This window comes from Oryctolagus cuniculus, chromosome 1 (assembly GCF_964237555.1).
Source record: "Oryctolagus cuniculus chromosome 1, mOryCun1.1, whole genome shotgun sequence".
NCBI classification, from domain to species: domain Eukaryota; kingdom Metazoa; phylum Chordata; class Mammalia; order Lagomorpha; family Leporidae; genus Oryctolagus; species Oryctolagus cuniculus.
In genome coordinates, this window is record NC_091432.1 from 165,531,789 (window position 1) to 165,559,371 (window position 27,583).

At 36.8% G+C, this 27,583-nt stretch overlaps 1 protein-coding gene across 12 annotated transcripts in view; it reads right to left on the reverse strand.

Moving 5' to 3' along the window:
• RFX3 (regulatory factor X3) overlaps nucleotides 1–27,583 on the reverse strand; it is a 340,088-nt gene that overhangs the window by 40,525 nt on the left and 271,980 nt on the right. For all 12 annotated transcript variants that reach the window (XM_051846155.2, XM_051846152.2, XM_051846162.2 and 9 more), the window contains 6 exons: nucleotides 17,976–18,097; nucleotides 16,288–16,400; nucleotides 11,391–11,506; nucleotides 10,756–10,910; nucleotides 6,815–6,912; nucleotides 3,463–3,612 (listed from right to left, as the gene is read on the reverse strand). In XM_051846155.2, coding sequence (XP_051702115.1) covers nucleotides 3,463–3,612; nucleotides 6,815–6,912; nucleotides 10,756–10,910; nucleotides 11,391–11,506; nucleotides 16,288–16,400; nucleotides 17,976–18,097 — 754 coding nt within the window. The remainder of the gene's footprint in view (nucleotides 1–3,462; nucleotides 3,613–6,814; nucleotides 6,913–10,755; nucleotides 10,911–11,390; nucleotides 11,507–16,287; nucleotides 16,401–17,975; nucleotides 18,098–27,583) is intronic.

Below are 27,583 nucleotides of genomic sequence, written 5' to 3' on the forward strand. Positions count from 1 at the left end.
AGGTAATGTTGTAGGGGCTAAACTGAAAATAAACTAATGATAGAGTTCAATGTAAATATTTTCCTCATGATAGGAATTTGGTTATTTCAATTTTATAATAAAACCTAAGAATGATCTTTAAAGGTGTTCTTAACTTACAAAAAAATTATATACAAAATGACAAGTAGTCAGGAACTTTCAAATATGAATGCCTTTTAAATACACAAACAAGTACATACAATAGGCCGGCGTGGCGCCGTGGCTCACTTGGCTAATCCTCCGCCTGCAGCGCCGGCACTCTGGGGTTCTAGTCCCAGCTGGGGTGTCGGATACTAGTCCAAGTTGCTCCTCTTCCAGTCCAGCTCTCTGCTGTGGCCCAGAAGGGCAGCGGAGGATGGCCCAAGTGCTTGGGTCTCTGCACTCACATGGGAGACCAGGAGGAAGCAACTGGCTTCGGATCGGCACAGTGCCGGCTGTAGCGGCCATTTGGGGGGTGAACCAACAGAAGGAAGACCTTTCTCTCTGTCTCTCTCACTGTCTATAACTCTCTCCCTGTCTCTCTTTCTCACTGTCTAACTCTGCCTGGCAAAAAATTTAAAAAAAAATTTTAAAAAGCAAGTATATACAATAGCTAGGTTGTAAGTTCAGGTCACCCAAAGTATTTAGTCAACACTGCAGAAGAACAACAGTACATGTACATGATTGGAGAATGATGTATTTGTAACGCTATCAGTTAAAGAGAGCAGAAGACCAACTACACACTAAAAAAAAATTATCTTCAATGCATGAGGAAAAGATTGATTTAGAGAATGAAGTAGTAAGGAGTTTCAAACTCTTAGAGTACTGTAATACTGACATTTACATGTAATTTCACTAGGTTAAGCTATACTTTATTCTAAGAACATCAGCCTTATATTTGTCAGTCTTACTGAGATAAATGTTGTAGGAGTAGGCACCATTTCCAAATTAATAGGAGAGGGTGATAAAGACGGAATGGGAAACAGAAGACATTGTGAAAACATGGTAAAACTTGGAACAGAAAAGGAAAAGAAACAAGGATGATTAACTAATGTTAGTGTAAAAGGACACTTCAAAAAGTTTGTGGATAAACTGGAATCAGAAGATAAATTTATCTCAGTGCAAAAGAATTTTAAATTCATGCAGTTTGTTCATACTATGCATCCTATTGTCAACTTTTTGAAGACCCCTCTCAGGGCCAGCGCCGTGGCTCACTTGGCTAATTCTCCACCTGCAGTGCCGGCACCCCGGGGTTCTAGTCCTGGTCGGGGTGCCGGATTCTGTCCCGGTTGCCCCTCTTCCAGGCCAGCTCTCTGCTGTGGCCCGGGAGTGCAGTGGAGGATGGCCCAAGTGCTTGGGCCCTGCACCCCATGGGAGACCAGGATAAGTACCTGGCTCCTGGCTTCGGATCAGCGCGGTGTGCTGGCCACAGCAGCCATTGGAGGGTGAACCAACGGAAGGAAGACCTTTCTCTCTGTCTCTCTCTCTCACTGTCCACTCTGCCTGTCAAAAAACAAAACAAAACAAAACAAAAAAAACCCTCATATATGAAGTGGGACTTCATTATTTTTTTTTTTAAGATTTATTTATTTATTTGAAAGGCAGAGTTACAGAGAAGCAGAGGCAGAGAGAGAGAGAGAGAGAGAGAGGTCTTCCATCTATTGGCTCACTCCCCAAATGGCTGCAATGGCCAGAGCTGGACCGATTTGAAGCCAGGGGCCAGGAGCTTCTTCCAGGTCTCCCATGCAGTTGCAAGGATGCCGGCACTGCAGGAGGAGGAGGCTTTACTTCTATGCCACAACGCTGGCCCTTTATTGTGGCTTTAATTTAACGTGGCTAATGATGTTGAGCAACTCTTCACACACTTATTTACCATCTGTATAGTTTCTTTGGAGAAGCATCTCTTAGATTTTTGTCCATTTTTTAATCAGGTCATCTTTTTATTATTGTGGTATACATAATAGTTCTTTACATATTCTTGACAGAAGTCATTTATAAGATAGATAATTTGAGGCTGCAGCTGTGGTGTAGAAGGTTAAGCTTCCACCTATGGTGCCGGCATCCCACATGGTTCAAGTCCCAGCTCCCTGCTGATGGCCTGGGAAAGCAGTGGAAGATGGTCCAACTGCTTGGGCCCCTGCACTCACATGGGAGACCCAGAAGAAGCTCCTGGCTCCTGGCTTTGGATCAGCCCAGCTCTGACCATTGTGGTCATTTGGGAAGTAGACCAGCAGATGGAAGACCTCTCTCTCTATCTCTCCCTCTCTCTGTCTGGAACTCTGCCTCTTGAATAAATAAATCTTTAAAAGAAATAAAAAATAAATGATTTGCAAAAAAAATCCTCATATTCTGTGAGTTGTCATTTCACTTTTTTAAATGTTTGTCTTTATTTATTTGAAACACTGAAACAGAGATAGAGAGAGACAGATACCCCATCTCCTGGTTCACTCCCCAAATGCCTGCAATAGTTAAGGCTGGGCTAGGCTGAAGCCAGGGGCCAGGATCTCCCCTGTGGGGGTTAGGGACCCAACCACTTGAGTTATTGCTGCTGCTTCCCAGGGTATACAGTAGCAGGAAGCTGGAATAAGAAGTGGAGTTGGACCTTAATTTGGGATTTCAGATATGGGATGTGGGCATGCCAAGGAGTTTCTTAAATGCTACACCAAATGCCTTCCCCCATTTTACTTTCTTAATGCTGTCTTTTGAAGACCAAAAGTTTGAAATTTGTAGTTATGTTTGGTGTATGTATTTTATTGTTGTGTTGCCTATGCTTCTGGTGCGCAATAGCATTGTTTTATGCAGTAACAATAAGTTTCATTTCCTTAGTAACAGAAATAAAGTATTTGCTGGAATTCTATAATAACATCATTAGATCTTTTATTTTTAAAGCTATAAAGTTGTAGTGAGTAGTTTGATTATAAAGTTAAATTTTTTTTCACTTGCAACTATCAAAATAAACAATCTGACTATATCTAGTTCTTTTCAGGTGAATAAATGTTTAATAGAAACCTATAGTAAACTCTGAAATAGAGTTTCTTTTAGTTCTTGAAAAGCTGGATACTATAAAAACATAAATATCTTTGTGTTTGTCATGGTAAAAATTACTAAACATGTAAACAACTATCCAAGATAGGATTCTGTAAGGTGAAGAAAGTTCATAGTAGTTATGTAACTTGCCCAAAGTCCCACTGATAGATGGAGGTGTGTAATTTTTGGCCTGATTTCAATGACTGTGATCTTCATTACTCATGCATTATTCAGCAAAGCCAGGTAAGATAATACACTACCTTCTAGAACTATAACTCTCAGTAGACTACCTACAAACCACAGTCCTATCTGAGTAAAACTCCTCTCTTTCAGGACACTGTGAATACAAATGCCTGCATACAGATGAGATGATCCAAGTTAAGAAGCACAAATTGAATATCTTTACTTAAAAATACGTTTTGCAAAGAGACAGAGTACCTGGACGTTGGCGAAGTCCACACGGTTGAGGTCGTTGAGCATCTGGTTGATTTGGGAAGTGTTCTGAAGCACTGCGCGAGCTGCCTGGGCCAGGTGATTGAGAGACGTGTATCTTCGCAGAGTCTGGGCAAAGGCACTTACAGCGGCAACCTGCAAAGAAACCCAATTAAGCTGGGGTTTTTTTTTCCTTCCAGTATAAGAAACCACCATAATCTTCAAACTTTTTTCCCTTGCCAAATTTTAAATGCTTCTCTTTGACACTTACTTGAAATTCATTTGGTTCGAGTTTACTTGTAAATTACAGCATTTAAATCTCTTAAACCAAGTATTATTTTTCTTTTGAGTAGGTTGAGGTCAAGATTAAAACAAACTCCCACATTCTTTGACATTTGAGTGCAGCATTAATTAAACCAATCTTGTAAGTAACTACTCATCCATAGCAAGAAATGACTTTGTCTAGGGGAGTAGAAAAAAATACTATTTTTCATTCTTTTCACTCTATTAGAAAGTAGGCAAATAAAAACTTTTTTTTTACATCTGGAAAACCAAAATACACAAACATACCTTTTTAACTGGATTATAAAATACTTTTCAGACTAATACCATTCAGATTCACTCTTACTACCTTATTTAATAAAAACCTGGATAATTCTGAGAGGAAATAAGAGCTCATAACCTTTATCAGCAACTATACTGTTAATAAATGTATCAGAGACAAGCAACTCTTTATAATTAATTTGAATTTCATGAAAGGGGCTATTCAGGAAACCTCCATCTGCCCTTCAAAAGCTATTTTTCAATCTTCTCCACCCTGTGCTGTGTCCGTAAAGGCTAAACCAAATTCAGTAATATCTTTTCTTGCCCTCTGGCTTCCAGCCGGGTATGACCAACAACAGGTAATGGTAAGAGACGGTAGGGGAGGAAAGAGATTATTTGTTTCTTGAAACCTCTGCTCTCTCTTTTTGGACAGAGTCTGCTTTCCTATCTTATGGCTACCACGGCCCTTGAGAAAAAAAGGAAGGGATTTTCTAAAGATAAGGTTTTCATCTCTTAACCTTTCAGACTTAGGGCTGGTTAAGTCTAATTTCAATTGGGGTGCTTTAGCATGGGCACCTCTGGAAATCAACTCTTCTTAAAATCTCTTTAGTTATCTTTTCCTCCCACCCCAATCTACCTCTGCTTTGGATGTACCATTTCTTTCCTGCTGGGACCCTCCAGGAAATAGTTTATGGTGGAAGATATCAAGGATAATGCAAGAAAGAAAGACAAAGTCTAGATAAATACCTAATTTCATGGAAATCTGTTACATGCACAGTAGATCCAATGATTCCAACATTTTAAAAATGTTAACCATTTTACCACATTTACAGGAATGTACGTTTTGCATTAAGTCATCACAGGTATTCCTGAAACAAGTAATTGGACAATGTTTTGGCCGAGCAGTAGTGGATAGCCACAGGGCACAGGGTGCTCCACCCTGACAGTGAGACCACACCCCTGTAATGTAAAGGCAGGACCCAGAATCTCATCAGTCTCCCTAAGCCCAAGGTGTCCTTGCCTGTCCTTTATCAGAAGGAATTCACTTAACTTTGAAAGTTGTATACCTATGCCAACAAGGTTCTAATCACTGGACTCAACAAGACATATTTTTCCAAGAGATAAAACCCTGTTGGCTAGTATTGTCTGGAGCGGTTTAGTAGAATTCCAGGTCCAGGCAGAAAAATTCCAGGTGTGAGGCAGAAGGTAATTAACACTTACATGGAAACACCAGACCAACTGAGGCCCAGCAGCCCATCATAAATGCCCTGGAGACCAAGCATCACCAATCAATCAGAGGAAGCTCTCTAGCACCACTGACCAACCTGGAACTTAGGGAAGAAGTGAACACACACCTCTCAGATCCAAATACAATCTATTAGAACCTTCACCCCAACTTCTTGGAGAGCCCAGGAATTAAGCACTAGCTGCCAGGCTGCTTGCTCTGTGCTTTGCAATAAATACCTACTTTATTCCACCACCCTGATGTCAGTGATAGTTTTCTGCATGTTTGTTTGGAGGTCCTATATCAAGACCTCCAACTAGTATGAGGGGTTGTTCTGCAATAGCAGTGAGATGTCTTGGGACTACATGGGACTCGTAGGGGAAGCTCACATATCCTTGGAAGAGTCTTGAGCGCTTTTCCATTTTTGTGGTTTATATTAATCAAGTACATGCTATTTGCAAGGCACTGGGTTAAGTGCCTCACATATATTACCTTGCTCAGTTCTCAAAACCACCCTACTTCACACATACTCTGTTTTCAAGAGGTTAAGTAGCTGCTCAAGCTTGCATGGAAACTCCACTCCATTAAAGTGTGGGATAGAAACCCAGGCATTTTGAACCCTACAACTACAGAGGCCACACTGGAATACTATTTCTTCTGTCAGGTTAAACTGTCTTAATTGATTGCATGCTGAGCTGAAAACGGGTATCAGGAGGAGCAGAAGAGAAGAGAACACCTTCTGCCATAGCAAATCATCCAAATCAACTGTGGTGGTCAGTGAGATGGTCTATGTGGTTTTTGTACTGCTACCTTATTCACTTTCATGACATTGGGAGGGGAAGTGTTTTTAGCTGTTGGATGTATTGTTACAATTATGACTGATTTTGCAAATTAGAAAGGATTCCTCTCTGGCAAGCAGCACTTTTTCTCGTATGTGTATCCACCTTCATGTAATACCCTACAACAGCCCCGCCAAACAGAACTTCCTGCAGCCATGAAAACGCTCTGCATCTGTGCTGCCCAACAGAGCGATCACCAGACAACAAAAAAGCTGAGTACTTCAAGCGCAGCTAGTGTGAGCAGCTTCAATTTTCATCTGACTTAATTTTAACTAAAAGTCAAATTTAAACAGTCTTAATATATTGACAGCATGGCCTAGAGCAACAATCATGGCAGGCAAATCAATGAAACACTGCCTTCCTCTGTAAGCGCTACTGAGAGAATACTCTGAAGCAGACTTTAAGGCAATGCAGGAGCTACCTGTTTCCAAAGAGACTTGCCAACTACAAGAATTTCAAACTATTAGCTTTGCCCCTAAGCTGAAATACCAAGTATATTGTTGGAGCTGCATAGTGGATATGTCACTGACAAAAAGCCATGAATGTGATTTTGGGTATCAAAATTGAGAATCTGTCCAGTCTTGCCACAAAGCAACCTGGCCAGCAGGGGACAGCATGGCAACTAGAACTCCCATTTCTAGCTAAATACTCCACAATCCTCATCATCGCACTGAGCGAGTCTGAGATAATTCTCCATTTGAAGAACTGCTTTCCTAAACACAAAAGAAAAACCAAAGATATAAAAATGTACCTTGGTTTGTATCATTCTCTGTGGAATATTGTTCATGGCATTGGAAAGCCAACCTTCAAGGCTTTTTGCAAAATTTCGAATGGCTTGGGTCAAGGCACCTGGATGTGAAAGAATAAAAGCAGAAGAAAATGGATAACAAAGAATATTAATCTATGCTAGAATAAGGGAAAACATGCATACACAGCATTCAATATTATAGTGTCCTCATCAACAAAGCTGTAACATTATTCCTAACTTTTTAAAGCATTCAAGAGTTATACTCTGAGCTTTTTAAAAATTCCTTGAAAGGCATTTTGTTCCCAGATACTTATGACACTTTGTTAGGAAGTGAAAACATTCAAACATTTTTGCTTAAAGCAACATATACCAGTTGTGAATATTTCCTAGCATGGAAAAAGCACTCTTTTCATTAACAGATTTTTTTGCTCAAAGGTTAAGTCTTTTTCTTTATAAATTCTTCATCTTGATTATTTTTCAAACTTTTAAGCCCATTTTTACATCTTTGGTTAAAAATAAAACAAATACAAAGCTTTCTCTGTCTGCATCTATTCTAAACAGAACCTATGAACTGGAGTAGTTATCACTATCTAGTTGAAAAGTGAGGTAAATATTAAAATTCTCTGACTTGAAAATTCTGGATAACTATTTTCCATTTCACTTGGCAGGTAGAGACAAAAAGATCGATGCAAGGAAATTTTCGTCACAGAGGCCAATCTTTTATAATATATTCCTAAAATATTTCATGCCAAACTCTGCACATCAGTTAAAACTTGAACTAGTGAAAGGTCCCATAACAGAAGATTTTATGGTGGTCATAAAATGACTAGAAGCATTTTTAGTTATCAGGGATAACTATTACTACTTTACAAAAAGGGTTTTTCTTACTGAGGTTGTTAAAAGCAATTCAGGCCACAGGATTTTATTTCCTCTGTGCCCAAGGCTCCACAGTGTAACGAGTAGTTTTAGATATTTAATCAGTGTTGAAGTAACCAAAACACAAAACTAACCTCTGTAGGTTACCTTTACTGTGGTACCAAAACCTGTAGTCTACAATAAGAAACAGAGAAACTGTATTTTTGACCAAGGCTCCAAAGAATAATAATGTTAATGATAGTATTAAATTTTTTGGTATTTATTTTGATGCTCAAATGTATCTGACCTGCTTCTCTATTACTTTATGAAAGCAGGTGTTAGAAATAATTTAGCCCATCAAGTTATTTGCAAAAGATAGAAAATTTACTATTCCATTAACAAAAACATTTAAAAAAAAAGCTATATCTCACTGGTAAAATGATAGAAAAGATTGAAATGACCTAAATTTTGAATAGGAAAAGCATTCAAGAAACACAGACTATTAACCATGAGAATCATTTATTGGAAACACTGAATCAGAAATTTCTTGAGAACTAATCTTGAAATCTCCACAGTTTCCTATGTTAGTCAATAAAGAAAAAAAGAAAGAAAAATATCTTTCTGTTATATTATGTACTAGAACCATGAAGGGCAGGCATGAATGGAAATGAAAGAGTGAAAAAAAATTAATAACCTTTTTGAAACTAGGTAAAATTTTGTTCCAGGTTAAACTTAGGTAATCTGCATATTCCATTTTTCCTGTAGCTAATAAATAACAATTACTTAATCTGAAAAAAAAACCCAAGAACCTGTTTATGTATGTTCCTTTTATTAAAAAAATTAATATGAACTTTGTCCTGACTAGTTTGATGCAAAGGAAATTATAAAACAAAAAGGTATTTTGCACACTAAATAATTGTAAGTTTTTACTTTTTTCTACTAAATGATAATCTAGGTCATCTTTAATTATACTTGTAATTGTACATTTGTTACCAGTTGAGTTCTTATACAATACTTTACACTTAATTTTTTTCATCCTCAGATAAATGTATTTTAGAATACAGTAGCTTTAAGCTGACTTTAAATTAGTGTGATGTACAGACTTTTTTTGGCTAAAAAAAGAAATTCCATCTGGATAGAAAATGGTAGAGTGAAGTACTAGTAGCCAGGAAAACACGATTTTTAAAAATACAATTAAGTTTTCTTTCTCTACAGGGATTCATGTGAGATCAAAATTGTGTAGATCGACTCTGACCACTTTTAAGGGCTCATCCATGGAAATCCTGGAATTTAAAATCTATTCTAAAGCTGACTTGTCTTAACCTGCTCAAGATTAATATTAAAAATGCATACAATCAGAAGACAGCTATCTAAATCATATTTTTAGTTTTGTTTTGTTAAGTCTCACTGTGGAATGGGAATTAAATTTCCAGATGTCCTTGGTTGGGTGGTACATTGATGCATCTGGTAATTTCACAGAAATAAAACTGTTCAGTTGTCTGCTGAATGTAAAGACAAATCATTTGACAGAATAAACTGGTTTTCAAATCAAAATGTACTAAAGACAAAGGTCAAGTGTACTCTGTAGTGAAAATTATGCAGTTTAAAGTGAACTAAAATTGATACATGATTTAAATTAGGGAACTGCTATGTTCCCAGGTTAACTTCTGGTGATGCTATTAGAGAAGCAAAATCAGAACTGGTTAATGAATACTGATGCTGACTTGCCTCAAAAAAGAAAGCACTCCCTGACATCCTTTCTTATGTCTCACGAGAGAAATTGCACGCTGGTGGTAAGGTGTCATAGGCTAATGAGCTACCATATGCAACTTCTTCTAACATCTCTGGAAATCATCATCACTCAGAATACCAGGAGCAAGAGCAAAACAAGGAAAATCAGACTAAGGAACATAAATCAGCACAGAATTTATATAGTGAAATTTTCGATGGCAACGTCACTTTTAATCAATCCTTAGTCAGGAAACTTGGTACACACAGAGTGCAACACATTAGTAATTTATATTGTAAGGCAAGGTCAGCTGGACTGCTTTTTACTCATTCCTACATAAATGTAAATGTGTGTGCACTGATATAGTATCTAAAGCATCTAATTCATGGTCATGGAGAATAAAAGAAAGGATCCATCTTTCACTGTTCTCTATCGAATTTAGAGAAACAAGAAACTATAAGCTTACAAACGTTAACATATTCCCCTTGTAAATCCTTGTTTATATATTTTTAGAAAATTGGACACAAATCATCTTGTGAACAGTGTACTGAAATACACGATTGCCAATTTCACAGGCCAAAAGATCGCTATCACTCCATTAATATCAGCATAGAGTGATTTTTTTCTTTAAAAGTGGCTAGTGTGTGCTTATGAGAATATTTGTGTAGAATAGTTTCAACTGTTTCCAACGGTATCTGTAAGTTCCAGAAATAACTGCAGAAAATAGCTTTGCTTGCTACAAGGTAGTTAAAAAAGCATCATCAGTTAAAATCTAACCTATCTAGGTAATTCCCACTTGCTTCATGGTGTACAGTGCTTGTGTAGTTACCTATATTTTTCTCTTGAAATGCCATTTAACCATTATTGTTAAAGGAAACTGCACTTCTAGTCCTTAAAGTTATATAAGGGACAAAGTAAATGCTTTTATGAAGGTACTCAACTTTCCTGGAAACCAAGATAAATTCATCTCAAATCAAAAGTGACCATGTAAGGGGCAAATGTGGTAATTAGAGATTTCAAAAATTTTTGGCTTTTCACAGGGGACTGTGTCCGTGGTAGAATAATTTTTTCATGGCTGACTGGCCTGGGAGTATTCCTGCAATTGGTTTATTCAGGCTGTCAAATCTACAGCTTGACCTTTTTATCAAAAGGAAAATAGAAGACTGGAAAACAGATATTTTTTCCCCTTTTACAGTTTTGCTCTAGGCTGCTTTCATGCACTATTCTATGTTGCATGTTTTCCTGTTTGGCAAATCTAAATGAAATTAGAATCATTCTAGGTTGCAACGTCATCTCCCAAAACTTCCTAAGTGGAATGTATGAGAACAAAAGCATCCATACTTGTCTGCATTTAACTTACTAGGAATAGGTCTAAGGACGTCGGGGATGAGAATCTCCACCAAAGCCTGGTACATCCCATGGTCACAGTTACACATCCATTTCAGGATAGACTCATGTTTGCACAGAGTTATCAGCTTTGCTTTCGGAAGTCGACTTTCTATTTCACTCAGATTGCTGGTGTGAATAAATGTAGCAAATGAATAGATGGCAAATGAGGATAAAAAAGAAAATGGACTTTAAAAATAGTTTATCAAATATTACTGAGGTTATAACTACACCACTATTGCACTGGCGCCTTAGCAGCTGGATATAAATATATATATATATATATATATCTACATACATAAAACACTCCCCCATAGCTGCCTATGCACATTAAGATCTTCTGAAGGTATGAAACGCAGGTATGATAGTAATTCTATGAGGATGAAATAACTCTACCGCAGTCCCCCACGTCAATAAAAATGGGAACAATATACGCACGCTGAAACCTCAAGAGAGCAATTTGTGGTTTATTTCTAGAACGGCCAAAGCATCAATCAAATCACTAATGTTATCAAGTAAGGTTCACAACTGGTATACATATCTCTAATGTATTAGCTGTGGCATCTACTCAGCCATGAAAATGAATTGGAAAAGCATATTGATTCTGACCTTGGTTCAGTAATGGTAGTGCCGTCAGCTGGAGTCGTGGGAGAATAGCGCCAGAATGTTTGCCACAATTTTTCTATCAGGCTAAACTGGAGATTCACAACAACGTCCAATATTGCCTACAAGACAAAATAATATTCATACTGCCTTACAATGACTTATGGAGATAAGTGAAGGGAGCCTGCTATGACGAGACTTTACCTGGCAAAGGCCTCCTGTGGGCTCATAAGTTAACAATACAGTGAAATGCAACTAAAATTTGCAACAGGAGGAAATAGAGGCTCACTAAGGAAAAAAAAGGGGAAAAAAATCACTCCCCAGTGAAAGATTAAGCAGGATAACTTGTATTCCATCCACTATGGTCTCATAGCCCATTCTCACTTTGCTTTTCTCCACCACTTCCAATGCTTGCTTTTCTCTCTCTTTCTTCCTTAACCACTGCTTTGTTTTGTCTGCGTGGCTGCTGCCACTCTACCTATTCTTAGACCCAAAAGGGCACAGAGCACAGATTCGGTGCCTACCAGTCCTCTCTGGGTTAACTGACTGTGAGCCACCATGGAGTGTAGAAGTGAAGGGTGTGGAGGTGCTTATGTGTGGCAGATGGAGCTGCAGTTGAATTAACTCTAAGGCTTCTAACCACAGGTTGGTTGCAGGGTGTTCCCAGGTAAGCAGAGGCTAGGATAGAAACTATGAAGTTAGCAGGCTTCAGAGGACAGACACACCTCTGGGCAGAAAAAAAGGCAAGCCAGGCATCAAGCATTGGTTACACAGGGGATTCCATTTGAAATCACAGAATTGATCTTACCTGTGCACACTTCCTTTAGAGAGCAGCTTTAAGACTATCCCTTTATCTAACTTTGGGGGCCTCATCAACTCTTACTCCTTAGTTTTATCTTCTAGAACCATATTCCAGGCATATCAAGGGCACTTTTTTTTATGATACTAAAATCTGTCACTTTCCTTATTAAGTTTTGATGAGCATATTTAACTTCATCCAGCCATCACAATTAATTTGTAAACTGGCTTTCAGATGAAAGTAGGCATAAAATCAAAGGCTAACTTTCTTGTGCAAAGAACATACGACTCAGTGATTATTTTGAGTACTAGGAGATAGAAGCATTGTTTCTCTGCCTTTGAAGTAAATAAAATAGTTTTTAAAAGGGGGTGCATGTTTGGCATGATGATTACGATACCAGCTGGGGCATCCACATCTAACATTTTGAGTGCCTGCTCCATTCCTCATTCCAGCTTTCTGCTAATGTGCACCCTGGGAGGCAGTTGGTGATGGCTTAAGTACTTGGGCCCCTGCCACCTATGTCAGAGACCTGAACTGAGGCTCCTGGTTTTCGTGTGGCACAGCCCTAGATATTGTGGGCATCTGTATAAAACCAATGGATAAGAGATCTATCTAGCTGTTTCAAATTAAAAAAAAAAAAAAAAGAGAGAGAGAAGTAAAGAGTATAATGTGTTTGCTGTCATTAGCATTGAGGACAGGATAGGTAAACCAGCCTCAACAAGAGCTACTGAATCCACATAAGACAGAAAATATGGGCTATCTGGAGAGTGCATCTGAGTACTTCAGGCAAAAAAAAAATGATAAAAATGATAACTTCATAATGTCACTCTTGTAGTGAATAACTAATGTTAAAAACACTCTAAACATTACTAATATTAAACAACAGTCTGTGTAAAATGTTACAAGTCATTGGACAAGGATAATGGAGGGAAGGGGTCAGATTAATCACCATAATAAAAATACCAACTGCAAGCCATAGAAGTATGGCATATACAGACAGTTATCCCTCATCCCAGGCAAATCCAGAACCTTCTCAAGAGGCAAATTATTATAGCGTTTTCTTAATTGTGGTATAGGCCCATCCTAAGAAATCACCTCCAAAAGTGGTAAGCAGCTACTAACACCTTCCATAATACCTGCACATCTCAACCTTTGAGTCTGCCAGATGAAAATTATGCTCACCTTTAAAAAAAAAAAGCAGTAGTAACTTGCATGAAAAATTACATTTGTTCCTTATATTACAAAACTAGCACTAGTTATAAAATAGCTTTGACAAACTTATTTTAAGAATTCCAAATAATAGGCAAAGTAAGTCTATTAATCTTTCTCTAAAAACAGATAATAAGGCATGTAAGGAATTTCAATGTATCTTAAATCTGGCATCTCTTCAAATTAAATTATCTCAAATAACTGCTTTAAAAAGGACTTTTTGGAGCTGGTGCTTTGGCATAGCAGGTAAAGCTGCCACCTGCAGTGCCTGGCATCCTACATGGGCGCCAGTTCAAGTCCCGCTGCTCCACTTCCCATCCAGCTCTCTGCAATGGCCTGGGAAAGCAGTAAAAGATGGCTCAAGTCCTTGGGACCCTGCACCCATGTGGGAGACCTGGAGGAAGCTCCTGGCTCCTGGCTTCAGATTGGCCCAGTTCCAGCCATTGCAGCTATTCGGGGAGTGAACCCACGGATGGAAGATCTCTCTTTGCCTCTGCCTCTCTGTAACTCTGCCTTTCAAATCAATAAATAAATCTGGGGGGGGGGGACATTTCACATAAGCCACATTTGAGTCAATTTTACAAATGAATAAAACATACTTTCCATTATTTTCAGATTAAATATATAAGCAAAAACAAATGAAAATAATCCATATTCAACCAGCTTTGGGCAAATGACTTTTTATAGGACTGGATATGTCATTCAGGCTGTATATTTCAATAGTTTGGAAGTGTGATAGAAAAAATTATTAGAATTCTTTCATGTATATGCTACCGCATACAAAGACATCATGGACACTAATGGCTCTAAAACAAAAGCAGGTCCTTAATATGTACTGTCATTTCCAACACAAATTACATTTCCCTAGCTCCCCATACAGAACATGTTGATAACTGAAAATCAGTACATTAGTGAAAATTTTGTAATCCAAAGAATATTTCCATCTTATCAGTGGCATTTGTTACTTAAAATAATCCTGCTGTATACATATACTTGACAGTATAAATAATCATGCTCTATATTATACGTCACATACATATGAGAAACTTAAAAAATCAAAATTATATTTGCATAGGCTGGTTTGCTTAAAGCAATGTTCAGCTGAACACACAGAAATGAAAAGCTGTTTATAGAGAATCTGTATACAAATCTTTATTTAGTATGATCATGACAATATATATTGAATTTTTTTTAGCTGTACCTGTAAGTATAAACCAGAAATTCTCTAATATTGGGAAAAGCACAGTAGTCAAAGGGAAAAGAACACTGAGTGGCTTTCATTCCTCCAGGAAATGTTAGGAACTGGCAGGACCTGAAGAAAAACACTTTTGACACATGCTATGTTAATAAGGAAAGAACTTGCCCTTGGTTGTTAATAATCTAGCACTCTTGACAGGCACTCAGGTTCACTAAAGCAATTCTTAGTTCTGAAGTGGGGGAAAAAATCTGTGAATGCTATGAGCTGAGACTTCTTAGTGCAGAGTGCATTGTCAGCAGTCGGGAGGACTGCCCAGGAAATCCAACGGATTAGCTTTTACTCCTAAGTAGATCACAAATACCCCTGGAATAAAGCCACTTAAATTCTAAATAGAATCTTCTTTCAAAAGGAGAGGCACTTAAGAAACTCTTATTGTAATCCATTATCCCCTCTCCACCAGGTGAGCTGCAGGTATATTAACATGCTGGCTTGGAGAGAGCCTACCTCCTAGAGGATGCAGACAATTTCAAAGTAGCATACCAAGAAGGTGAGTTAGAGTCAGGAGAGAAAACACCAAAAGAAACCTGAATTAACAACAAAAATGAAATTACACTAGAGCCTCACATGATCTTCCAAGGAATACCTAATGTGCTTTATTAAACATTTCTAGAAATTATCTGTGACAGAAATACAAATTTCTGATGTAGAATTCAAAAGGGTAAAAGGTGCTTGATGAAAAATTAAGACTTGGAACGGCGCTGTGGTGCAGCAGGTTAAGCTGCTGCCTGCAGTGTCAGCATCCCACATAGGCGCCAGTTCCAGTCCCAGCCCCTCCACTTCCAATGCAGCTCCCTGCTAATGTGCCTAAGAAAGCAGTGGAAGATGGTCCAAGTGCTTGGGCCCCTGCCTCTACATGGGAGGCCCGGAAGAGGCTCCGGGCTCCTGGCATTGACCTGGCCCAGCCCTAGCCATTGTGGCCATTTGGGGAGTGAACCACCTGATGGAAGATCTCTCTCTTTCTGTGTCTTCCTCCCTCTCTTTTTCTCTAACTCTTCCTTTCAAATAAAAAAAATAAATAAATCTTAAAAAAAAAAAAGCATCTGTTTTTAACACTTCTGTGTTCTTCCTTTTGGAGACAGGTACATACATGCTTTCTTTCACTCAAATGACTGACCATGTGCTACACACAGCATTTTGCATCTTGCTGGTTCTTTTATATTAAATCCTGGAGCTTGTTCTATTTCAATAGATTGAGAGTTGGCTATTCTTTTTAATGGCTGTATAGTTTTCCAATTTATAAACTGTACCATATTTTATTTATCCATTTCTTTATTAGACACTGACATTACAATCAATCTTTTGCATTACAACAAATAATGCAACCAATTCCCTTGTATACTTTTTTCATCTCTCACATGTAAGTACTTCTGTACAATAAATAGCTAGAAGAATTGCTACATCAAAGGATTAATATTAGGATAGGCTTAATAAATGGAGATTAAAATTTATTCTCACTGTGCTGTATTTCTCACTTTGAGACAAGAAAAGAAGAAAAATGAATTCATTAGCTCATAGAAATGCTCAAAAGAATTAGTGCTAACTTCCTCTGTCCTGTAGGAATAAGCTTGATTATTTTGTTTTAACAAGTTGTCTGGCAAAAGTTAGCATGTGTTCATACTATGTTTGAAAAGACTTACCTCACAGTGCTCTCGATAAAGACTCTGCAGTGACTTGATATCCTCAAAGGTAGTACCATCTGGCAGGGAAGAGATTTCAACTTCTCCAAACTCTGGAAGGGCTCGAGATGCATCTGTTACCATGACAACACAACAGAAAAAAAGCTACTTCAGATACTGCCAATTACAGATTAATGAGAGAAAATTTAAGAAGACTACGTAGAAAAAAAAATTAGAGATAAAAGGTCCAAAGAGCAAAAGCTTTTCATATTAATACTTTACAAGCAAAAGTTAGCAACCTCAATAGTACAAAACAATAGAGGGAATACATTCAAGAAATGTATATAAACAAACTTTTCACTACAGTTCGACTGGAAATAGGGTACCACAAGCCCCTATTTATGTCTTGAGTTTGCTGATACCATTTTAGTTACTTTTATTATTATTATATCACTTAGCTACATAAAAATAAATATAGCTTGAATATGTTCATACTTCTTATGTAACTATAAACCTAAAGGGCTACAGAATATATACAAAGGAAACTACAAAAACAACATTAAATTTAACAACAACTAATTTGCTGTGATGGGGATGACTCTGTTGTCCAGTGACTAAATTCTCTCTTACACCATGAACATGACATTGACTGCCGGCACACAATCTGCTGGGTCTGACAGGCCTACACATCACTTCCTGGTAGCTGCTACTCCCTTAACTCTTCTACATTCAAATGACCATGAAACTTTCCTCCACACAGAGCATAGGGATGAAAGCATAATTTACCAAGTTAAGGCTCTGTTCTTATGAGCTCTGGATAATCAGTAGACTACACTTTGGTGCCTGCCTTATCATAAATTCAAACATAAATGTAGAAACTAAAAGTGCACAACAGTATTTAGTTCTAGTTCTCCAGATAATCCAGAATGTTTTTTAAGATTATAAAGGAAATAAAAACAAAATTGAAATTAAAATTTTTGTTGAAAGCTTAAGTTTCCACATGGATACACATGAGGTCTTTAGTTTGGAAAATGATGCCATAATGTTTTAAACTTCAGTAGCTAATTCAACTTGAGTTTTCTTTGACAGAAAATACTCCCTCTCTCTCTCTCTCTCATGTTGATCTAGTTACAGAAATTATGCATGCTCATTGCTCAGAGAATTTCCAGTTAAATTAAACTGCCATTTTTGCCCCTTTGGTTGTGGCAGGAATATGCACAATGTCCAAGTTATACTTCCTGTGTCCATAAGAAATGTGTATACCATCTACAAAATCACAAAAACGGGAAATTCTGTGAACTAGGTAAAATAATTAATTACTTCTTTATAATATAATTTTTTCCAGTCCAAGACTTTGTGTAAGTGCTTCATACACAGGAAATGAGAATTCTTTTTGGCACTTGAAGTTAGTAATGCAAGTAAACACAACACAATTTAGCTTACAAAAGCCAATTAATATAAGTCTTGGAAAACAATTTCATAGCTGAGCCTTTAATTCATATGCATTAGAAAGGCCTAAGTAACTTGAGATTTTTAAAAATATGCTCCATATTAGAACTATCACATGATGTGAATAGTTTTAGCACCCCCCAAAAAATAAAACCTTTCTATGTAATTAACATCTATAATAACATTGCACTTGGAGAAATGACTATGATTATTTTCTTAAAAATCCTATGGCAACTAAAATGCATTACACCTTAACATACCTAAAAACTGCTGATGATGTTGACTTTGGGCAATTACAGTTTGCTCAACAGATGTGCCTGTCTGTTGACCACTTCCTGTGAAACCATCTGCAACCCCATCCACTTTCTGCATAGGCTTGTACCTAAAAACATTAGATGGGGAAAAAACAAATAAACCAAATTATTCCTTGCTATTTTGCACTACCCAAAAGTCCCCAGGCATTCAAATTTTTTCTTCTGTCTTTTAATGTCTCATGAGAGTTTGAAAATTTTATTTTTTTCTTGATACTCTCATAAAGTTAGGATGCAGAATTTTTTTCAATCAGGAAAAGAGAAAAAAAAAGGAGACACAGAAAAGGGACCCATTTTTGAAAATTCATAAATTTACCTAAGAATGAGAGAATTACAGTATATTTCTAGGGACAACAGCAGCAAAGATGCCCATAATTACACTTCTAATGTACATTTTGTAAGTAAGTTTTAATGGCCAATGGATCAGGATAGAAACAACTGAAACACATTGGAACTCTCATCTGAATCAAGATCTAAGAGCTCAGCATCAGAAATATTGACCAATGGTATTCAATTAATTTATATCTCTACAATACCATCAGCCTATAAATCCTATAATCTAGTTTTTCACGTCTCAAACACTTCCCACGCACCTCAGTGTAACTGCCTCTCTCGATTATTATCCCATCTGGAAATACACCAGCTCTAGAAACCACCTTGCAGTGAAATACTTGGGCATGCAAGAATCCACCCACTAATTTAGTTTACCAAAGTGAAAAAAAAAGGTATCAAAATAGCTAGTTATCCTAGTTATACTAACTTATGTATTTCTCATACCTCTAAATAGAGAAAATGTGTTTCAGCACATGGGCAAGAAGTAGGGAATTCTTGGGAGAGAAATAATGTATGAAAAAAAAGTCTGGGCAACTCTCCTAGGACAAGCAAATGCAAAATAAGTAACCAGCAACTACAATATCTTATTTTGTTCAGATTGCACTTATTTATCATCGTTTTTGAAATTGGGAAATAACAGAGCAGCATGAAAAGGATTAAAATCTACAATAAGCTTATTACGTAGCAATTCTATCATTGACATTATGGTGTTTGTCCTTCTATTTTCTTCCCTCTTTTCTTATTTCTCATTAGATCTATATATAAAAGATCCTAAACTCCTAACCACTTATTGATTCCTACACTAACACTGTAATCCAACTGTATTATTAACATGAAGCTATTGTTAATTATAATGTCCCTAGTATGTGAACAGGACATTCACAAAGATGCCTGCATTCTGACAACAGACATGCAATGAATAGGCCTGGTAAAATAACCCACAGGTCAATGCTCAGGTTGCCTTAGAAAATGATTCAATCTTGAGCCTTATCAATTATAACAGATAACTGAAACTGAAAAGAAAATTATTAGCAAGTTCTTTATAGTGACATTTAGAAATATTTCCATGTAATAATAATTCCATGTTACAACTACAGAAAAACAAAGATAAAGCCAGAGGATGATGAAGCAAAAAAAGTGTACAACACTCTTCATCACGCTTTTAGTTTTAGTAACGGCATTTATCACCAAAATACTGGTTGCTGTTTTGTAATAATAAACAAGAAGTTAAGCCTGCTCTTTATATTTAATGAAAAAAAAAAAAACTTTTCAGTTGAGGCCATACCAAGAGGCAACAGAAGAGCAAGTATTGGGATGTACTAAAAGTGCCATTTAGGAAAAGTTAAATGTATTTGATTTTGTTCTACCTTACAGAACGAAACAAAAACGTGGGGAGGCAAGTGCTTTGTCTTCTTGTGTAAGACAGTACTCTGTTCCAGCAGACTTGAACAATTTTATCCTTACTTCACTTAGGAAGTTTCTTGTCCTCCTCAATATATTCCAGGTTTCATCTGATTTTAGCTTCCCTTGTTTTCAACTATGAAATTTTATATCACTAATTACATAGCATAAAATTGTTTAACCACGTTCCTTCATTTACGTCAATGAAGTTTGGATGCATGGACTTCAAACCAAAGCAGTTAAAGGAACTGGGATTACTTACCCTGGAGAAGAGAAAAATGAAAATACTTCCCATAGATTTCAATCATATTAAGTTTGCATATGGGATTATGAAGTAATGATGAGGCTTTGCCCAGCTACATTTTACTGTGTTTCCTTTGTTGTACACAGCCTCTAGAATGCTGTGGGTGCTTACTAGGAAGGAATATGAAGGGCAGGTGGAATTTAATCCAAAAAGAAAATGATACATATTCTTAGAATTTAAACTTTCAGAGGGCAGAAGCTACTACAGTCTCCCTGCACAAAGTGCAAGCCTAAACTCCATAAGCAAAATTATCTAATTCCTTAGCAAGTGGAGAAAGCTGTTAGCATCAAACATAGACATTCCTAAAGGAAGAAAATATTATATTTTCTGTAAGAAATCAAAATCAAGATGCAGACATGAATGTATTATTGTGCTTACTAATAATGATTTTGAGTGGGAAGCACTATTTAGAGGTATACTATATTACATTCGAGGTGGAAAATTCACCAAGAGCAGCAGGCAGGAAAAAAATGTAGAAAAAGGAAAACTCTTAGATATTGTTGGTGGGAATTTAAGTTAGTGCATCCACTGTACAAAACAATATGGAGATTTCTTAAAACACTAGAAATGGAACCGCCATATGATCTAGCAATCCCACTGTGGGGTATATACTCAAAAGACATGATCTCTCTTAATCAAAGAAATAGCTGTTTCACCAAGTTTATAGCAGCACTGTTCACAAACAGCCAAAATATGAAACCAACCAAGGTGTCCATCATGAGATGAATGAATAAAGAAAACATGGTCTATATAATGGAGTACTATCCAACTATAAAAAAAGAGAATGAAATCCTGTCATTCGCAGTGAAATGGATGGAAATGGAGGACATCATGTCAAATGAAGTAAGCCACATGTTCTCCCTTACTGTGGGAACTAAAATTAATAATTAAAGAAACCCCTCAATTTGAATATAGAATGTTGATTATTAGAGGTAGGGAGGGATAAATGGAACTTGGATTTAAAAAATGGAGGAAGCTGGGTATGGTGCACTAATTTTGACAAATACACTACCAAGGGATGTCAATGGGGAATTGAGGGAAGGTGTCTATGGGAACTGATATTACCACCTCCCAATTTTGTCATGTAAATTTAAAATTAGTAATAAAATATTTATATAAAGTATTGGTGAATTAGTAAATCTATAAAAATTTCTGACGTTCTGGAGAAATTGTACAAGTCAGTGCTGTCCTACAAAGTAGAGATAAAAAAAAAAAAGGAGATACTGTATAGTCAGAACTGGAAAACTGTTCTCATTCTAAGAATTAAAGTAAGGGTAGCAAGGTAAAAGATGGGTAATGATGAATCATCTGTATCACTTCTTGGTTGTTCTGGCATTAAAGCCCCTACAAATTGGAAAGTTATCTTGTGCCCCTGACAGAAAAGCCTGGGGGAAAAGTAATGGATTTGTGCCACAAAGAATGGCATCAGGAATATTGCTTAAGGACCAAACTGATGGTCTGAATCTGTATATACGAGAGCTTCCAAGTAGTGCTAACTTTTTCTTTTCTTGCTTTTAGTAACAAATCATGTAATTGCATATCCATACAGTAGTAGTACCTGGCACTGGGTTGGTGCTTGGAAGGAATCCCCAGAAACCAAAAACACTGCACTGAGAAAGGATAAATGTTCATCCTCCTGAACCTCTGCCTAAAGAAAGCATCCTATCTCTACCAGTACTTCAGAGGTATGGGTCTTCCCAGAAAAAGAAAAGCAGTTTAATAGGAAGTCAAGAATATTCACATTTAAAAATAGACTAAACAAATACCTGTGTCAGCTGATTCTTTTTGGAATAAATGACTCTAGGTAACAGATCCATAGTTTAGGAACCTAACTACTGCCTATCATTATCTTTGTAGGCTTCCAAAACATTCAAATGCTGAGGCTCACCCTAGATCTATCCAATAATATTTTGAAAAATGAGACTTAACCAATTATTTTAATAAATTTCTAATCACAGGAGTATTTCACTATGATACAAATTCTATTTCCTTAAAATATACAGACTAAATTAGAGAAAATTAATTTTTAATAAGCCTTTTACAATACACTAAATTTAGAAAGTACTATAAATAAATATCTTGAAATGGATGGATGAATGCTCAAACTAACATATTTCATTTTATCATACCATCAATTTTTCTTAACATCAGTAAATAAATTCACAACTTATCTATTGAGTATTTACCATAGGTCAGGTAATGTAGGTGTACAGTTTCTAAAAGGTGAGATACCAACGTAATTTTTCCAAAATGCTTTTTATATTTTACTTACATGAAATTCCACATTATTTTAACTCCGCTTGAATTTCAACTGACCTTTTTGCACTGAAACATAACTTAGAGGTTTTCTACCTCTCTATATTCTTCATTAAATAAGCATCATAAACTCTAAATCATAAAAACTAGGGGAGCTTTCCACTGAAAAAAAAAAAAGCAAACTAACAAAACCCTTCCATGTTGAATCCTTTAAAAAACTAAACTCTTTAGTATTTAAGAGTATTACCCTTCCTTAACTCCCACTTATTTTACAAATTCATTATTTTAGATTAGGTTTTCTTATGGTAGATTCTTGGTGCTCTTGAATTGTGTGTGCTCTGGGAAAGACCTGCACAGCATCAAGCAAAGAAACAGTTCTTGGTTTCAAAATTAGTAAGAAGCAAATGATAATTTTAACAGCTTGCAACTCCATGGGCAATCAGAGCTAAAGTTGTTAATGATTAAGAAATGAAAGAAACTCTAGTGCTTTAATAGCTGAGTGTACACATGAAACCTGTCACTAATACAGAAAACTTGGAAAATTATTAGGAATCTTACCCTGTGGTGTTAGTCATAGCTGGTATTTAGGATTTGGGCAGTTGTAACTCTCCTGTAAAAGTAATATCCTATCAATAATCCCACAGGCACAGATACTAAAACAATCCAATGGAAGGCAAAGAATGGTATATATTTACCTTCACATTCAACTGGTAATACCTAGTGGAAGGAGTCAAACATTTGGATAAGGCCCTTCAAATCAGCTGAAAAATGCATATGTAAAATGCAAAATCTAAACTGCACAACTAAATAAAGTAATTATCATGTTTGTAATTCCAGAAACTACACAATCATTTAACTAGCCTGAATGAAGCAAGATGTTGAGCTCAAAATCAGGGCGGAAGGCTACTAACTTTAAACTGGTATCTTACAATCCTCTTTGGAAAAATTATCCCAGAAAGTCTTTAGATGACTAGGTGTCTGAAAAGCATCAAGTGATAGAAACACTGATGGATCCCAAGGAAATGGTGAATGGGAAGAGTTCCATTCTTAAGAATAGCAACTCACTCTTTGACTATCACACAGCATTTAATACATTTAAATGCCTTCCAAACATCCACCCCCAGGGTTAATTGATAAGTATTCTGTATTTTTCCCCTTACTGTTGGTGGCTCTCTGAATATTTATCTCTTCATTAGTGCTCACTTAAAATTGAGTAAACAAAGGACAAAAATTAACTCTATGAGGTAGTTGCAGCTGAGAAAGGAGGAAGTTGAAGGTGTTGGCTAAAGTGAGAGCTACAGATTGAATCACTTGATCAAAATTTACACAGTACTTACAGTGTGCTCTGTGCTCTACTACGTGCTGCAGATGCAAACATGAAAGAGGCATACATGATTCCCTGATCTCATGAATTTCTTGTCTTAGAAGTGATTTTTGCTTGAATAAATAGAACTGTTATATTTTTGCTACAAATATGCATGATATTTTATGTACAGTTGGCCCTCTGTGTTAAACAGATTTAAGAGGGACATCCCTCCCTACCTTCTTTTAGTTGAAGGATGACAATCTGGTTCCACCAGATGCCAGGACATCAACAAAAATTTTTTTAAAAAAAGGCATTTGAAGCGTTTTCTAGGAAAAAATAGTGAGGTTCATGCATGCCACAATTTTAAGTGGGCCTCAGTTTCCTTATCAGTAAATAATAATTGCCAAAAGAGATCATCCATGTATGAGGATGTCTTCAAAAAGTTCATGGAAGTGCTCATTATTCTTTAATTCAATTTTTCCATTAACTTCTTAAAGTGTCCTCAGAAAGTGCTTGCTAGAGAACATCTGCATGCCCAATAAATAACCACAAGGAGGAAAAGTGATGATTGTCATTACCAAGCATTACATACATTACTAGTTTTATCATGAGTGAGCTGTGATTATTTATGATCCTCATGTCTTCAAAGAGAAATATGATTATTACATCAGGGCATAGTGCAATGGCATAGTGAACATTAAATATCTCAGTGCCCAGATTCCTTATTTGTCTCCAAAAGCCAAGTGCACAGGCACCTGATCACCTTTTCACTAGACTCCTGCTACTCTCAGCAGTACCTGAGGGACCCACCAGCACTAGATGCATGGCTCTGTAATGACCCCAGAGAATGTACAGTCTAGGAAAGGAATGAAAACTATTAACAACAATCAAAGTTGGAAACCACTAGCCCAAAGAACACAAAAACAGCCAAACCTCCAAAACACCAGAATATTCCTAAAGATTTTTCTCTAGTGTCCACAGTCTAATAATAACAACCATAATAATTATCTAACACTTCAATGTTTTTAATTGTAAAAAAAAAAAATTGGGGGCTGCCACTGTGGCATAGCAAGTAAAGCTGCTACCTGCAGCGCCGACATCCCAAATGGGTGCCAGTTCAAGTCCTGGCTGCTCCACTTCCAATCTAGCTCTCTGTAATGGCCTAGGAAAGCAGTAGAAGATTCCCTGCAATTGCATGGGAGACCTGGAAGAAGATCCAGGCTCTTGGCTTTGGATTAGCCCAGCTCCAGTCATTGTGGCCATTTGTGGAGTAAACAAGAGGATGAAAGACCTCGCTCTCTCTCTCTCTCTCTCTGCCTCTGCCTCTCTGTAACCCTGCCTTTCAAATAATAAATAAATAAATATTTAAAAAATATTTTCAGGTCAGGAATTTGGCATAGTTTCTTAAGTCGCTTCTTGGGATGTCCACATTTAACATCTAAGTGCCTTGTTTAAGTTCCAGTTGCTCAACTTCTGATGTAGCTTCTTGCTAATGTGCCCCTGGGAGGCAGTGGATGACAGCTCAAGTACTTGGGTCCCTCCCACCCACAAGGGAGACACAGGTAAAGTTAGAGCTCTTATAGGCATTTGGGGGATAAAGCGGCAGATGGAAGATCTCTCTCTGTCATTCTATGTCTCTCTGTCTTTCTAATAAACTGAGAACAAATTAAACACACACAGACACATACTTGTAAGGTCCTTCATGAGAGACCTTGCTTGTCCTTAAAAAACAAAATCAAAGCCTTTTACACATTTTTTTCCATTTAATCTTGAAAACAATTTGGGAAAAAGTCAACTAATAATTTCCATTTTGCAGAAGAAAGGCTGAGGCTCAATGAGGTCAAGGCACATACTCTGCACAAGTACTGAAGCAGGCTGTGCTCTAATTCCTATTTCCAATTCTGAACTCGGGATTCTTTCACTAGCTTGTGAACTCTTCATTAAGAAAGGTCTTCTGATAACAAAGGTTCTTAGAGTTCATGCCTTGCTACTTATGAACATACATGTTTTCAGGTTTGCCTACCATAAAGCAAAAGTAGCCTTCCTATTCCGATCCTTCTTTCCCTTCCCCTGGTGCCCACAAAGATTCTTTCACAGAATCTAGTTCCTGAGAGGAGATCATGCAAATAGGCAGAAAATGGAACATCCATCCATTTAATTGACACATACTCATTAAAATGTAATTTCTCCCTTTATTTCATTTGCAAAAATGTTATTGTCTCTGAGGATAGAATTTTTAGACTAAAGACAAAAATGGGTGATACATGACTGTGCATAAGTTATCTTTAGTTTTCTCCTGGTAGGCAGCAAGTGATGGCTCAAGTATTTGGGTCCCTGCCACTCAAGTGGGAGACCCAGGTTGAGTTCCAGGGTCCTGGTTATGGCCTGGCCCACTTCTGATTGATGCTGGCACTTGGGAGGGACTAGTAAATGGATCGAAGATCTGTCTGTCTCTGTCTTTCTGCATTTCAAACCAATGAAAATGAATTTTCAAAAAGATTGTTTAAAAAGAAGATGGAAGATAGGTTCTAAGTGTCCTTCTGGCTTTCACATTCTATGATCCTGTGATATTTCTGCAAGACATGACATATTCTGTACGTAATTGACTGTTGATATGTATCAGTATTTATTTCAGAAATAATAAATGCAGTTTAATATTTTCAGAATGGCTACTGGGACCAAACACAGCCAAGCACACTGTCAAAAACATTTGGCTCTATTCCATTACTTTTGCTACTGGGATTTGGAAGAACAACTAAAATATATGTGCCAACACTTTCCATGTTCTTATTTTAAATATTAAAAATAAATTGCAGCAAACATTTTTATTTAATTTGTCAAGCTGTAAACTACTGATCTCCTATTTGCTCTTTAATAACTGATTTGTGGTTTAAAATAGCATATTAGTCCATATGTGAAATTTCCTTGAAAAGTGAATATTACTTCATTTAAGCACAAATACTCCTTTAATATGAAATATGTTCAATAGTAGACACTCAAAACAAACAAAAATAAAACCAATAAAACAATTATAACTTCTCCAGCTTTCTTACCCAGGCTATTTGACCTCTTTTTGACTGACCATACTGCCATCAGCCTGTGAAACAGTTATAACACTGTGTTAGACTACAGTCCAGCCATGAGAGTGACACTCAGCACCCAACGGCTTGTAGGCACATTGTCCCTCAACGGGATAGCCACACATTGCTGTACTGAATAACCCAGAAATAAAGAAAAGACTGTGTCTGTCTACTTATATTTCCTGTTGCCAGCTGTCATAGCCCATGATTGCCTCAGAATCAAGTGAGGGCTAATCTGCTCCTTTATTGTAGGTAAACGGCTTCGGATGGCTTCATCTTTTCAATTAAGTGAAACGACAGGCTCCCTGATAGGCGCTTTTCCATTAGAAGCCATTTCCATTTATTTCTAGACTCATAGCTATGCTCCATATGGTAATGTTACTGGGAATCTAATTTGTAGATAAGTGGAAATTTCCTTTACTGCCTTGTCATATTTTCAAATAAAAAACCTTACACAAAGGAACATAAGAAATTGCAAATCTATATAAAACAATAATAACTATAGATCCTGCAACTATTATAAGTCCAAATTTATCACACATATTTATACAGTGACTACTAAAGCTTAAATTCAATTGACAAAATAATTAGTGCCTATTCTTGAATTTTTTTTCACTGTGAGAAATGGTAACACATGTAAAGTTACACTATGGAACATGCACACAGAGAGGTGGCATAATATAAACTTTGAGGTATTTAAACAATCCAATTATCCTGAAATAAAATCTTTTAAATCCTTCACAGGTTACTTGCATTTCAACAGAATAGCAGTCTCTTCTTTGTGTATATTCAAGTAGAATCATTTGAGTTCTGAAATCATCATCTTCTAATTTTTGAAGCATAAAATAAATCACATAATGAGTTCTTTTGCCATCTT